The sequence below is a fragment of the Pseudonaja textilis genome, chromosome 1, assembly GCF_049901715.1.
Source record: "Pseudonaja textilis isolate UNSWEBS1 chromosome 1, rPseTex1.2, whole genome shotgun sequence".
Lineage (NCBI taxonomy): Eukaryota > Metazoa > Chordata > Lepidosauria > Squamata > Elapidae > Pseudonaja > Pseudonaja textilis.
The window spans coordinates 225,051,696-225,069,150 of record NC_141990.1 but is presented as its reverse complement, the minus strand read 5'-3'; the positions used below and the strand labels follow the sequence as shown (position 1 = coordinate 225,069,150).

Genomic DNA, 17,455 nt, shown 5'->3' with positions numbered 1-17,455 from the left:
TCAGTTATTCCAAAAGACCTTTGACAGGGAGATTATTGAAATTCCTTCTATATACGATTTCACAGGGTTATGATTTCCCTTATATAGGAAAGCTATATAATGTAGTACTTTAAAATTATTAGTTTGGACTATTTTTGCTATTATAATTTTCTTTACTTAGATTAAGATAGAATGGTAAGATTATCATCTGGTCAGAATCAGTTGTTGGTTGGAGTGACATAAGCCCAATAAAATATTTTTTTTAAAAAAACCTGGTGCTAGGAATTGGTCTACTAATTAGAGAAATACCATGTTTTTAACAGTCTATCTCACTTGTATGATCAAGAGGAGCTATCTTTTTTTCAATCACACTGCAGGTTTTTATCTAAAGTAAACAAACCGTGTTTATTTGGGATGATCTTCTTATTAGGTCTGTATTGATTCATAGGCTGCAGAGAGAAACGGCTTTATTTGCTCTTTATACCACAAGATACACAAAGATGGTCTCAAATTACTTGCTAAATATAAAAGCAATGTCAGCCAGTAAAAGATACCGCATGATAAAGGTATTTTCTAACCCTCCTAATACAAGCACCAGAGCCAGTTTCAGCCAGAGTTGTGGTCAAACTCAAGAAACATTGATTTCTCTTTCAGTGAGTCACAGGCAGACAGACTGCAATTAGTTGGGCAAAAGAACAGACAAATTTGTCATTTGTGTTTCCAAATTTAGCCTTGATTAAAATAGTCTGAATGACATGTTTCATATAATTAATCTTTGCTAATGACATGTTTCATATAATTAATCTTCGCTTGCACCCATGTTTAGTCAAAGGCCTTTACAAGGCATCCGACTTGATGAATTGGCATTACTTGCAAGATATCAAAAACTGATTCCAAAAGGCCTATACGGTAGTAACTATTCCAGTCCAGAGAATCAATCAATTCATGTGTTTGTCCATGAGCAGAAAGAAGAACCATTAAACTATTTTATGTCTACGATGCAAACATATTCCCAGGAAAGCAACTGCCACAATATTTTGTTATATGCAGAGCATTTAGGAGCCTCTGTGGCGCAGTGGTTGGAGTGTAGTATTGCAAGCTACTTCTGCAGCCAGCTGCCTACAATTTGGCAGTTCAAATCCCACCAAGGCTCAAGGTTGACTCAGCCTTCCATCCTTCCGAGGTGGGTAAAATGAGGACTCAGATTCTTGGGGGCAATATGCTGACTCTGTAAATTGCTTAGAGAGGGCTGTAAAGCACTGTGAAGTGGTATATAATCTGTTATTGCTATTTAGGTTTTTGAAATGGTTAACAGCTAACAAGACAATTTAAAGCTGAGCCATGTTAATTGCCAGGTTCTTTTTTCCTTTCGGCCACCCCACCCTACCTGCTGTCCAGATGTAAGGATGTTGTTGACCCCACTGTTCTGGGAGCATTTACTTGTAGAGATCCTATGCAACAATATTTCAGTCTTAAGGAGAAAGACAAAAAACAGAAATGATTGTTGTGGAATACTTTATACACATTTTATAATGGATGAACATAAAAAATGAGCATCCCCTGTTAGATACATTACAGTTTGTTATCAATTAACAGATGATAAATATACCTAAATAATAGGATGAGAGCCAGATTGATGTAGTGGTTAAGGCATCAGGGTAGAATTTGAAAGACCACTCCATGCCTTAGGCACAACTTTCTCTCAGCCTGAAAATGGAGATAATGGCAAACCAGTTCTAAAAAAAAATTGTCAGGAAAACTGCAGGAAGTCCAGGCAGTTTTCAAGAATTAAACATGATTGAACCGAAGGAAAAAAGTAGATATAAAGGAAAACAATGGAAATGAACTAAATATATTTAACTGAAATGCCAAGTACTTTCAGTGACCACAATACTATGTGTTAGTATGATGTAATGATAAGTGACATACCAGCAGTAGGAAGATCCAAGTCCACTCGCAGACATGGAAATTCACTGGATTACTTTGGACCAGGTTACATTCTCTCAGTCCACCTCCAGGGTTTGCTATTCTAATCATAAAATATAAAAATTCCTCTGTAAATATTTTTTTCTTCATGGAGGAAAAGTAGTATCTAACTGACAGACAAGCAAAGTTTGGACCAAACAGTAATCTTAGTCCTGTTGAGCTAATTAAGATTGCATAGTCCCAGCATTATAAACTAGCACGTGTTTATGTGTGTACTTTTACTTATTTGGATTCAAGAAACTTAAAATCTAGTTGGAACTCACAGAAATATGTTTCTATCAGGTCAAGCTACTTGTCCATTAATCCAGCTCAGCAACTGAATGGCAGCACCTTTGCCCAAGGACTATTAACTAACACCCATCCATAGAGTTCCTTTGCTATGTTTTTGTCAGGAATAGAATTTAGAATCTTCTCCTTGTGAAACAGGTCCTCTTTTGAGTTATGGAAGGAGCCATAGCTCAGGGGTGGGATCCAACCGTTATTACTACCGGTTTGGTGACTACGTTTTGCTGTGCGTGCGTGTAAAAAACCTTAAGCTGTGCTGCCCGGACAGATGAAAAGTGCTGCGCGCAGGTGTGCAGCATTAGAAAAGCCACTTTTTTCCTGCTTTTTCAACCTCAGCTGTGCCGTGCAAAGCAGCTGAGGTTGAAAAAGCAGGAAATAAAGGGGAGGTAAGAGCCCAGGCGGGCAGGTGGGCCAAACAGCAGCAAACACAAAACCAGTTCGGTGTCTGCTGCTCTTCAGAGCTACTGGTTCTATAGAACTGGGCAGAACCAGTAGCATCCCACCCCTGCTATGGCTCCATTCTTAACCCCCTTGCCTGATGTGGTATCATTGTTTGTGCCAATCAAAATACAGAATATAGAAAGATAACAAGTCATACGGGTTGCTCAAGCTCATCCCACATTGCAGCCTGAATGGTCAATTATCTGACCCATTTATTCTTTTTGTCTCCAAACTTCTTGTGGCCTACTTTTAAAGAGGCTGTCTGATGTTTTAAAGCTTCTGCAACGTGAACCGTACCAATGAAGTGTCTGCTTACATCAGTTGCCACTGCAGAAGCTAATCAGACACAAGGCAAATCAAATTTCATTCAGCGCTGACCAACAGTAAACCCCAAAGTCAGGAAATCATCTAGTCTCAGAAAATAATCAGGCAGACAATCTGTCCCTCTAAGTTTCTTCCTTGTACAAAGGAAAAAAGGACAGATATAGCCCTTCACAAAATGAGCCGCAGTTCGTTCTTCTCTCAGGACATAATTTACAAAGAGGTCTGGGCCCTAGGTTTAAATTCCAGAAATGTTAGAACACCTTCCTTAGCTGGCATTAGCCCTGGATGCCATTTTATCCAGGGAAGTTATTACCCTGAGACTAGATCTAAGGAAAGAGTCCACCAGACAGGATTTGGGAAGCTTAGTCAATACAGGTAGTGTAATATAGCAACATGAACAGTTTCCTGCAGCTTCTTTTCAGAGATATCAGTACAATTTGTTTGTTTGCTCTATGGTCACAGACAAATTCAATATAGAATATAGATTTGGCTTTGCTTAACACAGAACCAATGGTTTCTAATGGTTGCAACAGGGAAGTTTTTACAACTTTTGCAAAGATTTTGCTAGTCAGATTCTTCAATAAACAATGTAAAATCTCTGACTGGGGTCATCCCATGTATTTAATAATAGAGAAATTAGTTTTGCATGCAGATAATGTATAAAATACAAGCTGCTGTGATACATGTATGTGCATTTCTAGTAAGAGATGTTCTTGATCTTCCTGTCATAACATTAAAACCTTGCCACTTAGAATGCCTTTTTATGAGGGCCAGAGAGGGTATTATGAAAATATTTAGGAGTGGCATAATAAAAGGCCCTCCAACTCCGAGCCCACAGACCAGTACCAGTCCATGGCCTTTTAGGAATTGGGCCGTGCAAGCGGCAGGCAAATGCATGCATATGATCTACGTTGTGCATGAAACCATTCTACACCCCTCAACCCCATCCCTGCTTTATGGAAAAATTGTCTTCCACAAAACTGGTCCCCAGTGCCAGAAATGTTGGGGACTGCTGGCATAATAGATGTCATCAACATCTCAAACAATAATAAATGCAAGTATGTAACATTTTGAAAAATAAGAGTTGCTGCCTGTGCTGGATCTCATTCTTTTTTGGCCCAATATGAACAAGCACCTTATCATATTTTATCGCAGATTCCATGAATAATACCTGTCACTCTCCTGCATTAGGGTGTAATAAAATATTTTCTTAGGGGACTATCACATATGTGCAACATGGGGTTTTGTTAGGGAGGCATAATGATGAGCATGCTGGCAAGAATCTGTAGGAGACCAAAATGTTGGCTTTATATTTGATGAGACAGATGGAAAGGCTTTAGATGATTCTCAGTTTCCAAAGTCGTCAACTTACAATCTTTTTTTTCTCAAACCAACAAATATATTCAGTACAATTATCAGTCCTTAATCATATTAAATTTTCAGTTATCTTTGGATGATACACTTGCCCAAGGTGAAATAACTAGGTGAAAAAATAGATTGAAATCTAGTATTCTGTGCATGTTTATATAGAAGTAGACCCAATAAGTTGAATAACACGAGCACAAGAATAACACTAGGAAGAAGAGACTCAATGAGTTGAATAGTTCTTTCAACTAAATTTTTTAAAGCGCATGGAATAAAAAAATACATTGCTTTGTTGTATTCAGGTTAACTAGTGCAGTTCCTTTTTAGACAATAAACATTATTAACATTAACCCAACATTATGATGTAACAATTAGGATTTTTCTAGGGTTACTGAGCTTGGATCTGTAGTATCTGAATTATACAGGAATTCACGTTAAAATATCCCTGGTAGATGATGGTCTTACATCAGCTGGAAAACATCTCCCTGAATAACTACCAAGTGGAATCAACTGTAAACTTGGCTGCCTTGCTGCCACCCTTAAGTCAAGGAGATTTATGTTTTTTTAAAAAAGCACTGATCCCAAAATATATTCTTGTTGGACTTCAGTTCTTATTTCTCTCCACTGAGCAAACTCTCTTATTTATTTTTTACAGAGTTTTCAGATTTTTACACATTGTTTTCTGATTTTGTTAGATTATGTAATTATAAAGATATATATCCTCTTATCCCATGATCTCTAAATTTACTCAAGAGCCTTGAGGGATTTGGAAATATTTAGGTTTTCAAAAAGCCTTTGAGGATGTTGACATATCACCATATATTGTATATATGTGTTTCTATAGACATATTCCCAAAGTGCTAGAAGATAATTCACATTTTTAGTTGATATCTCTCTGTATGCACATTAAAAAGTGGGATAAAATAAGGTGACAATGTTTATGTAGTACATATTGAAGGTGGTGACCTTTTGAGAGCTGTATGCAACAAAATTTCATTTTAATTTATGCAGATTAGAGTACATTCAAAGTGACAATAAAGTTATTCTATAAATTTATATTTGCAGATTACATGCTTATTTTTCTTCGGGAAGGCTTGTTAATTGATCAGATATTAACAGATCAAAGTAGAATAAAGTGCCAGCGTTATTTCTCGTGACTGGAAACAACATTTTATTCTATATGCTCTAAGAAACCCGAACAGGTTGATTAGCTTAGAGTTCCGTCTATCGCCCGAACCCAGAAAAGTGGTGTTGAAAAAGCCTTAGGTACAGTGAATCATCAGCGACTGCTGCAAAGGCGACCACAAGATCAACAAATCGCCCCACGTCTCGTGCAAAGGTGCATTGATAAAATAGCAGCTCTAGTTTATTTTGCCCTTCTCTCAGTAAAAAACAACAACACCCGATCCCCTCTGGCTTGCTCTTTTTCCTACGATGCTCTGGAACATCAGGACAGCCTTCTTTGACGTTTTGGACTACAACTCCCAGAATTCCCCAGCTAGAAGCCATGCCAGCCGTGAACTCAGGTAGCCACGCGCTAGCCACCATATCTCAGACTTCTCCTCGCGGCTTCCTCCTCTCTCTATGGTTTGAAATAGAAATAAATGGCTCCCATCACGCTGCAGCTGCGCAGTAGGCTCTTCGCCTGGCACGTGATGTCAAGAATCGTACAGTATTGGACTGAGCTAATTCGAGAACTTCTCCAGCTGCCTAGAGAAGGCCAGATTCCGTCCGGAAAGTTTCTATGATATCCAACGAAGGGCATGAACCCAAAGGCACACTGGCGGAAGTGCTGCTTCCTCGTGCTTCCGGTTGGTACCTGGGCCGAAGGTGAGTTTTGATAGCGAGGAGAGCGGGAGGCTGTTTATATAGAAGTTTATTAGAGAGGCAGAAAAAGGATGGAGCGGGGTCTTTTCGGTGGAGGCGAGGCTGCAGGCACAGGAATTGGGGAAAAATGGGGAAGGCAGTGTTGGAAACACCAATGGGTTTGCTCACTTTCATAAGGGAAGCTAGTCAAAAGACGCGCCCTCCCTCCCACCATTGCCAGCAAATAGCCGCCAAATGAGCTCACCCTGAGCGAAAAAGCTTTGAGATTCGGGCTTCCGTCATTCTACTTCAGGTCTTTTTTTTAAACCTAAATTTCATTTAATTTTTTTCCCAATATAACAAAAGTGCACAAAAGCAGACGATTAAGAGAGAAAGCCCTTCCTCTTATCAAGTTTGTTTATTCGTGTCAGAAGCATCCCGATTAAAATAAAGCATACTATATATGACATACATTTTTTAAAATATAAAATGCAAAATGATAATGTGTACAAGTTAAAATTTAATTTCTACCCAAGTAATTGCCTTCTTCTTCTTCTTCTTCTTCTTCTTATTATTATTATTATTATTATTATTTTATTATTATTATTCTTATTCTTATTATCCTTTCCTATTCTGAGGCTTTTTAACTCCTGTCTCTTTCTGCTTCAAGAGTTGATATGATGGCTTTTTCTTGCCATGACATTGATTGGTTAAAGTGGCAAATGGGACCTGAAGTGATTGATGCACTCTCACATTTTATTAGCCAGTAGAATTAGGTTATTGAAAGAGGTTTCTAAAATACTGAGCACATACAATTTTATTGAGTTAGTGAATGCGAGTGTGCATATGTTTATGTTGATAGAATTACTAGCTTCTAATATTTGTGTTCTCCAGCTATAAAAAAGCCATTTACTTGAAGTTGCGATGGATCCTCTGAGGGCTCAGCAGCTGGCAGCTGAGCTGGAAGTGGAGATGATGGCTGATATGTACAACAGGTATTAACATTTATAAGTACAAGATTTTTAAAAGCTATTTTAGCTTTTTAACCCCATGAAAAAGCTAACAGAGTTGTTATCTCATTCATTTTGGACTACACCATTGGAATACAGTCATAGGTATCTACGGTTAGCCAAATTGATCCTTACAAGGAAACTCCAACTGTCTTTGAATTTTGATTAAGGAAGCTGTTTCTGCTAGGCAATGGTGGCCAGTGCATGAAATGCTGGGGCTTAGTGAGACCTCCATGCTTGTCACTCAGGTGATTGGACAGCAGGGGTGGGTTTCTACAGGTTCTGTCCACCTCTGTAGAACCGGTAGCTCTGAAGAGCAGCAGACATAGAACCGGTTCAATGTCTGCTGATGTTTTTGCCCACCCACCCACTTGGGCTCTTACCTGATCTTTATTTCCTGATTTTTCAACTTCAGCTGCTGAATGAGGCACAGCTGCAGTTAGAAAAGCAGGAAAAGAGGGCTATTTCAAAGGCTGCTTCTCTGCACCCAGCATGCTGATGACAATTTACAGGCGCACGGCTTGCAGCCTGCAGGGAAGCTCGTAAATCCTGAACCGGTAGTTAACTCTCTCGTACCCCACCCCTGCTGGACAGGCTTAGGAGCTTTTAATTGTGGAGATGCTTGGTGATATGACTGAGAAGATGTGAGCTCCTCTACTTCTGCAGCTCTGGCGGTAAGTCAGATGATGAAGCATACCATAGTACCAGAGAATGAGATTGTCAATTTATGAGAAAAGGAAAAATATAAGAACGAACTTTTTAAAAATCTTCTGATGTTGAATAGTCACTATTCTATAATTTTTTTTTAATAAATTTTATTGAATTTACAATTAAAAAAAAAACATAACAACATTACATATGCAACAGAGAGAGAAAAAGAAGAAAGAATTAATGTAATTTAATTTTAGTTTTAATATTTTTATGTTTTATTTATCGGTCGTATTATATTGTATGCTGCCCTTAGTCCCCATTTGAAGGAGATGGGCAGTTTAGAAATAGGAGGTATAAATAAATAAACTGAAGCAGATGAAAGAAGCCTGGTGAGATAACGGGATACCTCTGGGAGGCAAAGAAAGCAGAGGGGGGAATATAGGTACAGTAATATCACTAGTGTGGGGCAAGAGCATTTATGGGCAATCTCCAGCCATGATGCACTGAGTGTGGCAACAGCAGGAAGACTTGCATGCTGGGAGGAAGAGAAATACTAGCATTACCCAGGGGAAAAAAAAAGGAGAGATGGTTGCCGTTATTTCTTTTAGTCTCCTCCTAGATCTGCCCAGTATTTTGCTCTCTTCCACTTCAAGGCAGTGAAGTTGCCTTCTTTTTTGTAAGTACCTCTCCCAGCAAAAACAAAACAACCCAAAAACCAGTGTAAGTGGGTTTTTTAATGTTTCATATGTATTGTGGGCTTCTTGCAATGACTGCAGTTTTTCAGAGTCTATGGCCCACTATTTGGAAACTATTGATTAGATACTTATAATAAAGAAAGTGCTATTAATGCTAAAATGGTTGTTAGAGCTAAAATTATAGAAAGAAAACTTAAAATTGAACTTGTAATTAATGAAGATGAGTAATAAATGATTCAGTCTTAACTGGTTATTGATAATATATTGGGATAAATAATGTGGTATCTAAAATATTTTTGTATTAATATAGCTTTGTATTTAGTATCACTGTTTCATTTAATAGTGCTATATCAACTTCCTGAAGTCCATGAAGGGTTTAAGTGGGGATAAATCTCATAAATTAGATATGCCAAAATGGCACCTGCCTAAAAAGGTGCTGGTCTGTTTTAATCCAAACGTGTTTTTTTCTGAGACAGATCAACAGATCAGTTTAGTAGTAATACAGGCATATTTTCATTAAATGTTAATAGTGTGCTTAGCAATAATATGGGTAAACAAATTACAACATATAGCTGTTTGCTGGGAACAGTTATGAGTTCCTAACTATTGTGTGAGTTTTATGATAAAAAGCAAAAGGAATAGGTATAACAGTCCTTTTTATAGTCATAGCCAACATGCAGGGATTGGTGGAAGACCTAGCTGTGCTATAGTTTCATGTGTGTCCATTGAGGATGCAAAACTGAACAAACTAATGGATATGCAGGTGTAGGAGTTGGAATTGGAGACTGGAGGCTAAAAGGGAGAATTGACTATTGATTAATTCCACCTCCTCTAAAACTGGGTAAATTTACATACTTGATTATGCAGTATATTTATGCTGGATACTCTGTATTTTACTTGTTCTTTTTCCTGAGAAAAAGTTAGGCTGTTTTTAAAGCTACATGTTCAAAGCAAATTTTTAACATCTTAACATTAAAATAATCTACGTAAGAAGTGATGGGAAGTTTAGGGATATCAGCCTCAGATGAGAGATAAAGACATAATGAATTTGAACTAACTTATTAAGATGGCACCATAAGTTTGATTCCTTGTGAATGAATGAACAAAGTCTCACCATCTCAACCTGTCTTTTAATAGAAACTTACAGCTTTCCCTTTTAAAAATAAGTTTATAAAAAGTTTTTAAAAGAAGATAAAAACTAATACAAGCAAGGCAAGAAAAGAAAAATCAAAAGAGAAAATTAGAAATGCAAGAAAGGAAAAAGTTTTTTAAAAAGAAAATAAAAAATGCAAAGAAGTGGCTTCCAAACTTCTTTATTCCAGTTATAAGTACAATTATAAATGTCCTTCTTTTTCTAAAGTTACAAAATGTCTGCCTTCTTTCTATCATCTATTCTGTCTAATCAAAGCCAAAAATCATAAGTTCATTTTTTTCTCTTTTCTGCAATAAGTCTATAAGGGTTTTTTTAATCAATAATTAACATGGATAGTGGCTTTTCTCTAATCAAAGAAGAGAATTTGGCTATCTCAGCAAGTTCCAATCATCTTCACCAACCATTCTTCCTTTGTAGATTTCACTAACTCTTTTCCTCTTTGGGCATACATGTCCAAATGTGATTTCCATAAGACCAGCTTGGACTTCCTAGGCTACCAAAGCTTGAAGAATGGCACAGAAATGGATCCTGGGAAGGTCCCAGCGATCCTAGAACGGGAGCCTCTGCAGACGAGTAGAAAACTACAAAGTTTCCTCAGCTTTGCTAACTTGTATCATCAGTTCAGCGTAACATGTGCTCGAATAGCCCTATCAATCACAAACTTGTTGAAAGCTAAACCCAGGCCTAGCCAACCTCAAAACTGATGACTGGAGTGCCAAGCCCATGTTAGAGAAGATCAAACGTCTTTTAGCCGCTGAATCTGTCCTAAAAGCCCTGACCAAGATGAGCCCTTTGTAATATAAGCAGATGCTAGTGATGTGGCTGTGGGGGCGGTGCTTGTTCAGTAAAACGCAAAGGGAGAATTACAGCCGTGTGCTTATACCTCCCACAAGCTCTGAGACTGAGAGATGATGGACTATCTGGGAGGAGGAACCCTAGGCAGTCTGTTGGGCACTCCTTACTTGAAAGCAATTCCTGGAGGGCAGTAAAATCCCCTTCAAGGTGTGGACAGACCACAAAAACCTAGAAGCATTGAAGGCTCCCTGTTGGGGAATTGTTTTTTTTCTAAGAATCTACATATTTCATTACTGTACTTTGTTATCTAACCATTGATAAAAAAGATCCCAAATTTTATAAAATTGTTTATCCTCTTGTTCTCTAATTTCAAATGTCAATCTACTCATTTCAGCACACTCCAATATTTTCTTAATGATTTCCTCCTGTGATGGTATCTTCTCATTTTTCCAGTTTTTAGCAAATACAATCCTAGCCGCTGTTAATACATTTACAATCAGGTATTTCAAGTCTTTACTATAAATTTCAGGTAAAATTCCCAATAAAAATATCTCTGGTTTCAAGTCTATGTGTTTTTTCGTCATTTTCTTCAACCACATGTGGATTTTAGTCCAGTATTTTTTGGCATCCGCACAAGTCCACCACATATGGTAAAATGAGCCAGGTGTCTGATGACGTTTCCAACATTTTTCGGATTTATTCTTGAACATTCTTGCTATTCTTGTTGGGGGAAAATGTCACCTGTAAAACATCTTATACAAATTTTCTTTATATGCTGTTGACATTGTCATTTTATAATTTTGAGACCACAATTTTTGCCATTTCTCTAGATCAATCCCATATCCAAAATTCTTCCCCCAAGCAATCATAGTTTCTTTAACTTGTTCTTCTAATTTAATTTCTAATAAATATCTATACAGTTTTTTAATCACCTTTTCATCAGTACCTGTCAAAATCTTATCTAAATCAGTCAATTTATCATAGAAACCTGTTTTAGAATCTTTATCATACCTTGAATGTATTTGCGCATATGAAAACCAATTCATCTTCATACCTTATTCCTCTAGTTTTTGCATAGATTTAAGTTCACCCTTTTCATTCAGTATTTCACCATATCTAACTGTTTGTTTCTTTTTGTATATTATAGGATACGAAAATGCTTCAATAGTCGATAACCAGACTGGAATTTTCAAATAACATTGCCTTTTAGTCTTCTCCCAGTTTAACCACAGAGACTCCCGTATATAATGTCTTCTAAAATACCCCTGTGTTTTAGTTCCTTTGTACCATAAAAAAGCATGCCACCCCAACAACAAATCATGTCCTTCTAATGTCAACAATCTAGCATTTCTTAGTGTTATCCATTCTTTAATCCACATCAGTTTTGTAGCTTGGTAGTACAATTCTCAATTAGGCAGACCAAATCCTCCTCTAATTCTAGCATCTTGCAAGAGTTTTAACTTTATTCTTGCTTTCTTACCTTGCCATATATATTTCAACACAATTTTATTTAAATCTTCAAAATAATCTTTTCCAAGCCTAATTGGAATTGTTTGAAACAGATATAAAATTCTGGGTAATTTATTCATCTTGATTGTTAAGATTCTCCCTATTAGTGACAGTTGTAAGTTTTCCCATTTCGCCAAATCTAGCGCTATCTGCTGTTTAAGTTTAATATAATTATTCTCTTTTAATGTACTACATCTTGCTGTCAAATATATCCCCAGATACTTAATCTTATTAGTGACTTGAATTTTCAATAGGTCTGCCAGTTCTTCCTTTTGTCTTAATAGCATATTCTTTGTCAAAATCTTTGTCTTATCTTTATTTTCAAACTAGCCACCTTTCCATATGTCTCCATCTTTTCTATCAATTTTGATGCTGTTTCTAAAGGGTCTTCTAAGATGAAAACCAGATCATCCGCAAATGCTTGCAGCTTAAATTCTCCCTTTTTGATTTTCATTCCTTTTATATTCTTTTCATCTCTAATATTTCTGTTTAACACTTCCAAAGTTAACACAAACAAAAAAGGTGATAGTGGGCACCCTTGTCTTGTTCTTTTTCTTATGTTAATAGAGTCTGTCAGCTCTCCCTCTATCATCACCTTTGCCGTTTGCTTATACTATATAGCTTCTATTGCTTTCCCTGTTGGGGAATTGAACGCCAGTCTCCCATGTGACAGGTGGGGATACTTACCACTATAATAACAAGTTATCTGCAGCAGTTATCATATGCAACAACAAAGTTCTATGACTTCTCCAACTCTCTTTCCATCAGTCCCACATAAATATCTCTGGTCTCCAATTTATTCAAAAGTTATTTTACCCCCCAAATATTTCAAAATTAGTTACATCAGAAAATTTTTAAGAAAGTATGCTTGTGCAAACTTTGTGTCCATATAAGCTGTGTTATGGCTGTGAGTTTACTTGAAATCCCAGCCACCCAATTCATGAGTCGACTGCAAAAACTTCGGTTCTTGCAGTCTATTCTCAAGAAGCACCTGCCCCCAACTGCAAATGGCAATTTCATAGTCTCTCCTTATGTCCAAAAAGAATGCTAGCCAAAATTCTATGAATGGTCACCAATCTCTGCCAATTTTGGTTCAAGCAGTTAAAAGTGGGGGCAGGAATTTTGTACAGTACTTTCAGCATCGCAAAATGGACGACAATCAGGAAACAGAACCAGATGAATGAATTAACAATCTTGTAAGTCTGAAAGTACAAACTTCCCACCATCACTTTTAATTGCTTGATATTTTAGGGCAGGTCCCTCCCAATATTCTTTCTTTGACTGTTAAGCCACAGGAGGCTCCTGCTCGCTCCTCTGATAGTTTCCTGGGTAGCATCTTTTCTCCTCGTTCCCGAAGTCATCCACCTATTCCATTACAACAGCTTATTTCATGTCACTGCCATTGATTAATAAATACAAAAAAAAACAAAATACCTGAGATTTCCCCGTTTTTCTTCTCTTTCCATATTCTTTCAATTTCCTGGTTTCCATTGATCTTTCATATGAATAGGCTTTTTATATGCTGACACAGGCTTCTTATTTCCTGAGAAATATATAAACATATGTATATTTATATCTGCAAACTAAGCAGACATTCGGGAATCAGTGGAAACAAAAAAAACAAAACTTAAACATAAAAAACAAACATACCAATAAAAGGAACTGGAACTGGCATACACTAGTAGTAACAGTTATATGTAAAAGGACAGGTAAGAAAGTCTAAATCTGATAAGATGTGTTGGCTTCCCTCAATCCCATCCATCTATACCTTTTTTCCTAAATATGCCAAACATACTTATTATCCACTACTTGTGTCATATTCCCAAAGTATGTAAGTATTTGCTTATTCAATTCTTTATTTTTATTTACAACTGGTCCTCAGTTTAAAACCATTAATTTAGTGACCATTCAAAGTTACAGCGGCACTGAAAAAAGCAACTTATGACCATTTTTCACATGACCATTGCAAAATCCCCATGGTCACATGATCAAAATCGAGACACTTGGCAACTGACTCATGTTTATGACAGTTGCAGCGTCCCGGGGTCATGTGATGACCTCTTTGCGAGTTTCTGACAAGCAAAGTCAATAGGGAAGTCAGATTCGCTTAACCATGTTACTAACTGAACTTCAGTGATTTGCTTAACAATTGTGGCAAGAGAGGTTGTAAAATGGGGCAAAACTGAACTGTCTCACTGAGCAATAGAAACTTGGGGTTCAACTGTAGCCTTAAGCGGAGGGCTACTGTATTAATCAGTTTTATAAGGTTGCCCATCTATGTATTGAAACTCTGGGCACCAAATAAAAAATATCAACAGTCATATAAAAACCCCAAGTCGAGTCTCCTCATTAAAAATCTGAAAAGATACCAAGACCATAAATGCAGACTATAGCTTCAATAATTACGGTCTGGCCCAGCCTCTGAGCAAAGAGGCAATCGTTCACAGCCTTTTGAAAGGCTGATAGGATTAGACCAGTGGTAGTCAACCTGGGCCCTACGGCCCACTAGTGGGCCTTCCAGCTTTCATGGTGGGCGATAGGGGTTTTGTCCCCTACTTTATAAATCACCATTACTGTGGGACCGGTGGGTGGTTAGAGAAAATTTTACTACTAACAGAGATACAAAAGTGGGGGGTAGGTATAAAAAAGTTGACTACCCCTGGATTAGACTATCCGTATCTTTTGCTGCTTTTATCATCCAGTGGAAGTGCCAATCATTATTTGGTCCAGGACTAATTGACCAATGACTTTTGCATGCCCAAAATGGATTCCTTCAAGCATTTTGGAAAATATTTTCAATCCAGAACAATAATTTTTTCCTTCAAGCAGAACATTTCATGAAATTTCATGTTTGAAACTCTTTAAAAATGAAAAGTTTTGCACCTCTATTTTTTTTAAAAACATCCTTTTTATTTGGCATTTCTCTTTCCATGTACAGGTAATCTTCAACTTACAACCATTCATTTAAGGGCTGTTCGAAGTTACAACAGAACAAAAAATAAAGTGACTTATAGCTGTTTTCACACTTACTACTGTCACGGTATTCCTGTGTTCATGTAATGAAAATTCAGTCGCTTGGCAACTGGCATATATTTATGAGGGTTGCTGCATCCCAGGGTCCTGGGATCCCCTTTTATGACCCTCTGACAAACAAAGTCAGTGGGGAAACCAGATTCACTTAACAAATACGTTATCAACTCAACATCTGCAGGGATTCACTTAACAGTTGTGGCAAGAAAGCTTGTAAAATGGGGCAAAACTCACTTAACAACTGTCTTGCTTAGCAATGGAAATTTGGGGGCTCGACTGTTGTTGTAGATCAAGGATTACCTGTATGGATGCTTTTTGTAAAAAGTTAAATATTTATTTATTAGCTTGTGGGATTTTGGAAATTTCTGCATAGTTTTATATGTCCCTGTTTTAGCCCCATATAGGTAGATACACTTTATTTTCAACTGTCTAAGCCTCACATAGAGATGTCAGCATTAACTACCGGTGCCTCTTTTCCTACAACTTTAAAGGATTCAGTGGGCATTTCATCTGCATTTGATGTATTCCCGTTTGAAGCTTTTCTATCGAGTCATGTTCTTGTTGGGCTAGTTCCTAAATATATTCTCTCTTCCTTCAAATGTCTTTGTCAATTTACAATCTCTTTTGTAAATGATCCCAGTGTAGTCTTTTCATCTTCCTTGAATCTCTTTTGTCCATTCAGATATTTTCTATATTTTTTGTTGAATATTTTACCAGAGCTGAAAAATTTCCCTTGATTTCTGGTTTTTTTACTGCTATTTTTCTTGATACTTTCCCCTATTTATTCACAACCGTAACTTTTCGTGCCTTTTTTGATATGGAATGTCTGTGTCCAGTCAACATACATCCTTATTTCCTTTCTTTGATCTTTCCTCAGTTATCATGACAGCTTGTTCTGAAAGACACTTGAATCTTTTCCTTGGTAAAATTTTGGGGATTTTGGTTTGCTGGCTTGTTTGTTTTTGCTTTGGTTTCCATAGGAACTCTTCTTACCATACCTTGTCAGATTTAGTTTTGTGTAATTTAAATATACTAATATGTACCATGCACTGACCTTGTGTATTTCAACTATATAGCCTCTAAGTCATATTTTACTGATATACCTTTTTTTCTTTGATTTTCTAAGTTTAATCCATTTGAATAGCAGTAATTCATGGTCTGTTTTACAACCTGTAACTGACTGACTGGATTGTGCTTTTTCATCAGAATGGCTGCTAAAAGAAGATAGCAGTGATGGCAGAGAAGCATTTGAAGAATTGTTAATAGAATAAGAAACCTACTGTAATCCAGCTACTGAGGCAAAATACGGATTTCTGAATGAAGTGCTGCTACTCATTCCATCATAGTGTCATCTGGATTAGAATATTAAGACGAGGTTAAACTAAGTCACTCAGGGTGCTTTGAGTCTGCAGTGTCCAATATACAAAATTCAGTATTGAATTGATAGTTTCTGTCCAAAAGTATAGTCTAGACTATTTGTAGATCAAGAAGGGCTCAATCTGTAATTTTGATCCTAAAGAAACCAAAGCTGCACCACAGATTGTCAAACTCTTAGAGGAAACATTATGTTTTAGATACCATTAGAGTTGTGGGCATGATGGTCTTCAATGTTTTATCAGAATGAAAAGCAGATGCAGAACTCTGAAGAATGAGCTGTTTTCTCAAACTCTTTTCTTCTTGCACAATCACAGAATGACCAATGCCTGCCATCGTAAATGTGTTCCTCCACACTACAAGGAAGCAGAACTGTCAAAAGGGGAATCCGTGTGCCTGGATCGCTGTGTCTCCAAGTATTTGGACATTCATGAGCGGATGGGCAAGAAACTGACAGAACTCTCAATGCAGGATGAAGAACTGATGAAACGGATGCAGCAAGGGACTGGACCTGCCTAAACCCCTGTTTCTGATTCTCCCAACCTATCTCTACACCTTGTGTCCGGACTGGTGTTCAAAATTCTTGCTTTTGCCAATAAAACATCCATGCTGTGTTTCCTCTGCCAGCTGCTAATGGGGCTGAAACTTTGTCTTCCATTTTTAGGCTCGATAAATGATTGTGCCTTGTGAAGGAAAAGGAGCTCATCTCTGGAATCTTTTCGTTAGCTTATTCTCTCTCATTGAACAGTGGAAGCTGAACCTTCGGGTTTGCTTAGTGGGCTATTTTTACACTTATTATCCAACTCCACAGAATTTCCTGGCTTATTTCCATTCCCTTGGTACACTATCAGAAAAAAGGAAGCAGTTTATTATCATCCAGTTAAAATACCCTTCTTAGTTATGTTCAGTTTTTAAATTCAGGACTAGGCAGGGTGCTTGTGTAGTACTTGTGCTTTTACTTCCTTAGAGCAGTTGCTATGTCTTTTCCTGAGATCTGTTTACAGTACTGTACACCAAACAGATTTATAGACATGCTGTATGCATCTCCCCAG

General features: G+C 37.3%; 1 protein-coding gene across 1 annotated transcript; it reads left to right on the top strand.

Annotated features, from left to right (window-relative positions):
• The first annotated feature begins 6,056 nt into the window (after positions 1-6,056).
• Positions 6,057-17,029, top strand: TIMM10 (translocase of inner mitochondrial membrane 10). The gene is made up of 3 exons (XM_026719705.2): positions 6,057-6,210; positions 7,081-7,181; positions 16,721-17,029. The coding sequence occupies exons 2-3, from the start codon at positions 7,111-7,113 to the stop codon at positions 16,920-16,922; spliced, it is 273 nt and encodes a 90-aa protein (XP_026575490.1). The 5' UTR covers positions 6,057-6,210; positions 7,081-7,110; the 3' UTR covers positions 16,923-17,029.
• Positions 17,030-17,455: the final 426 nt, after the last annotated feature.

Coding starts and splice junctions, on each gene's coding strand:
- TIMM10 (XM_026719705.2), top strand. CDS start 7,111: ATGGATCCTCTGAGGGCTCAGCAGCTGGCAGCTGAGCTGGAAGTGGAG. Junction 7,182..16,720: donor ATGGCTGATATGTACAACAG/GTATTAACATTT, acceptor GCACAATCACAG/AATGACCAATGCCTGCCATC.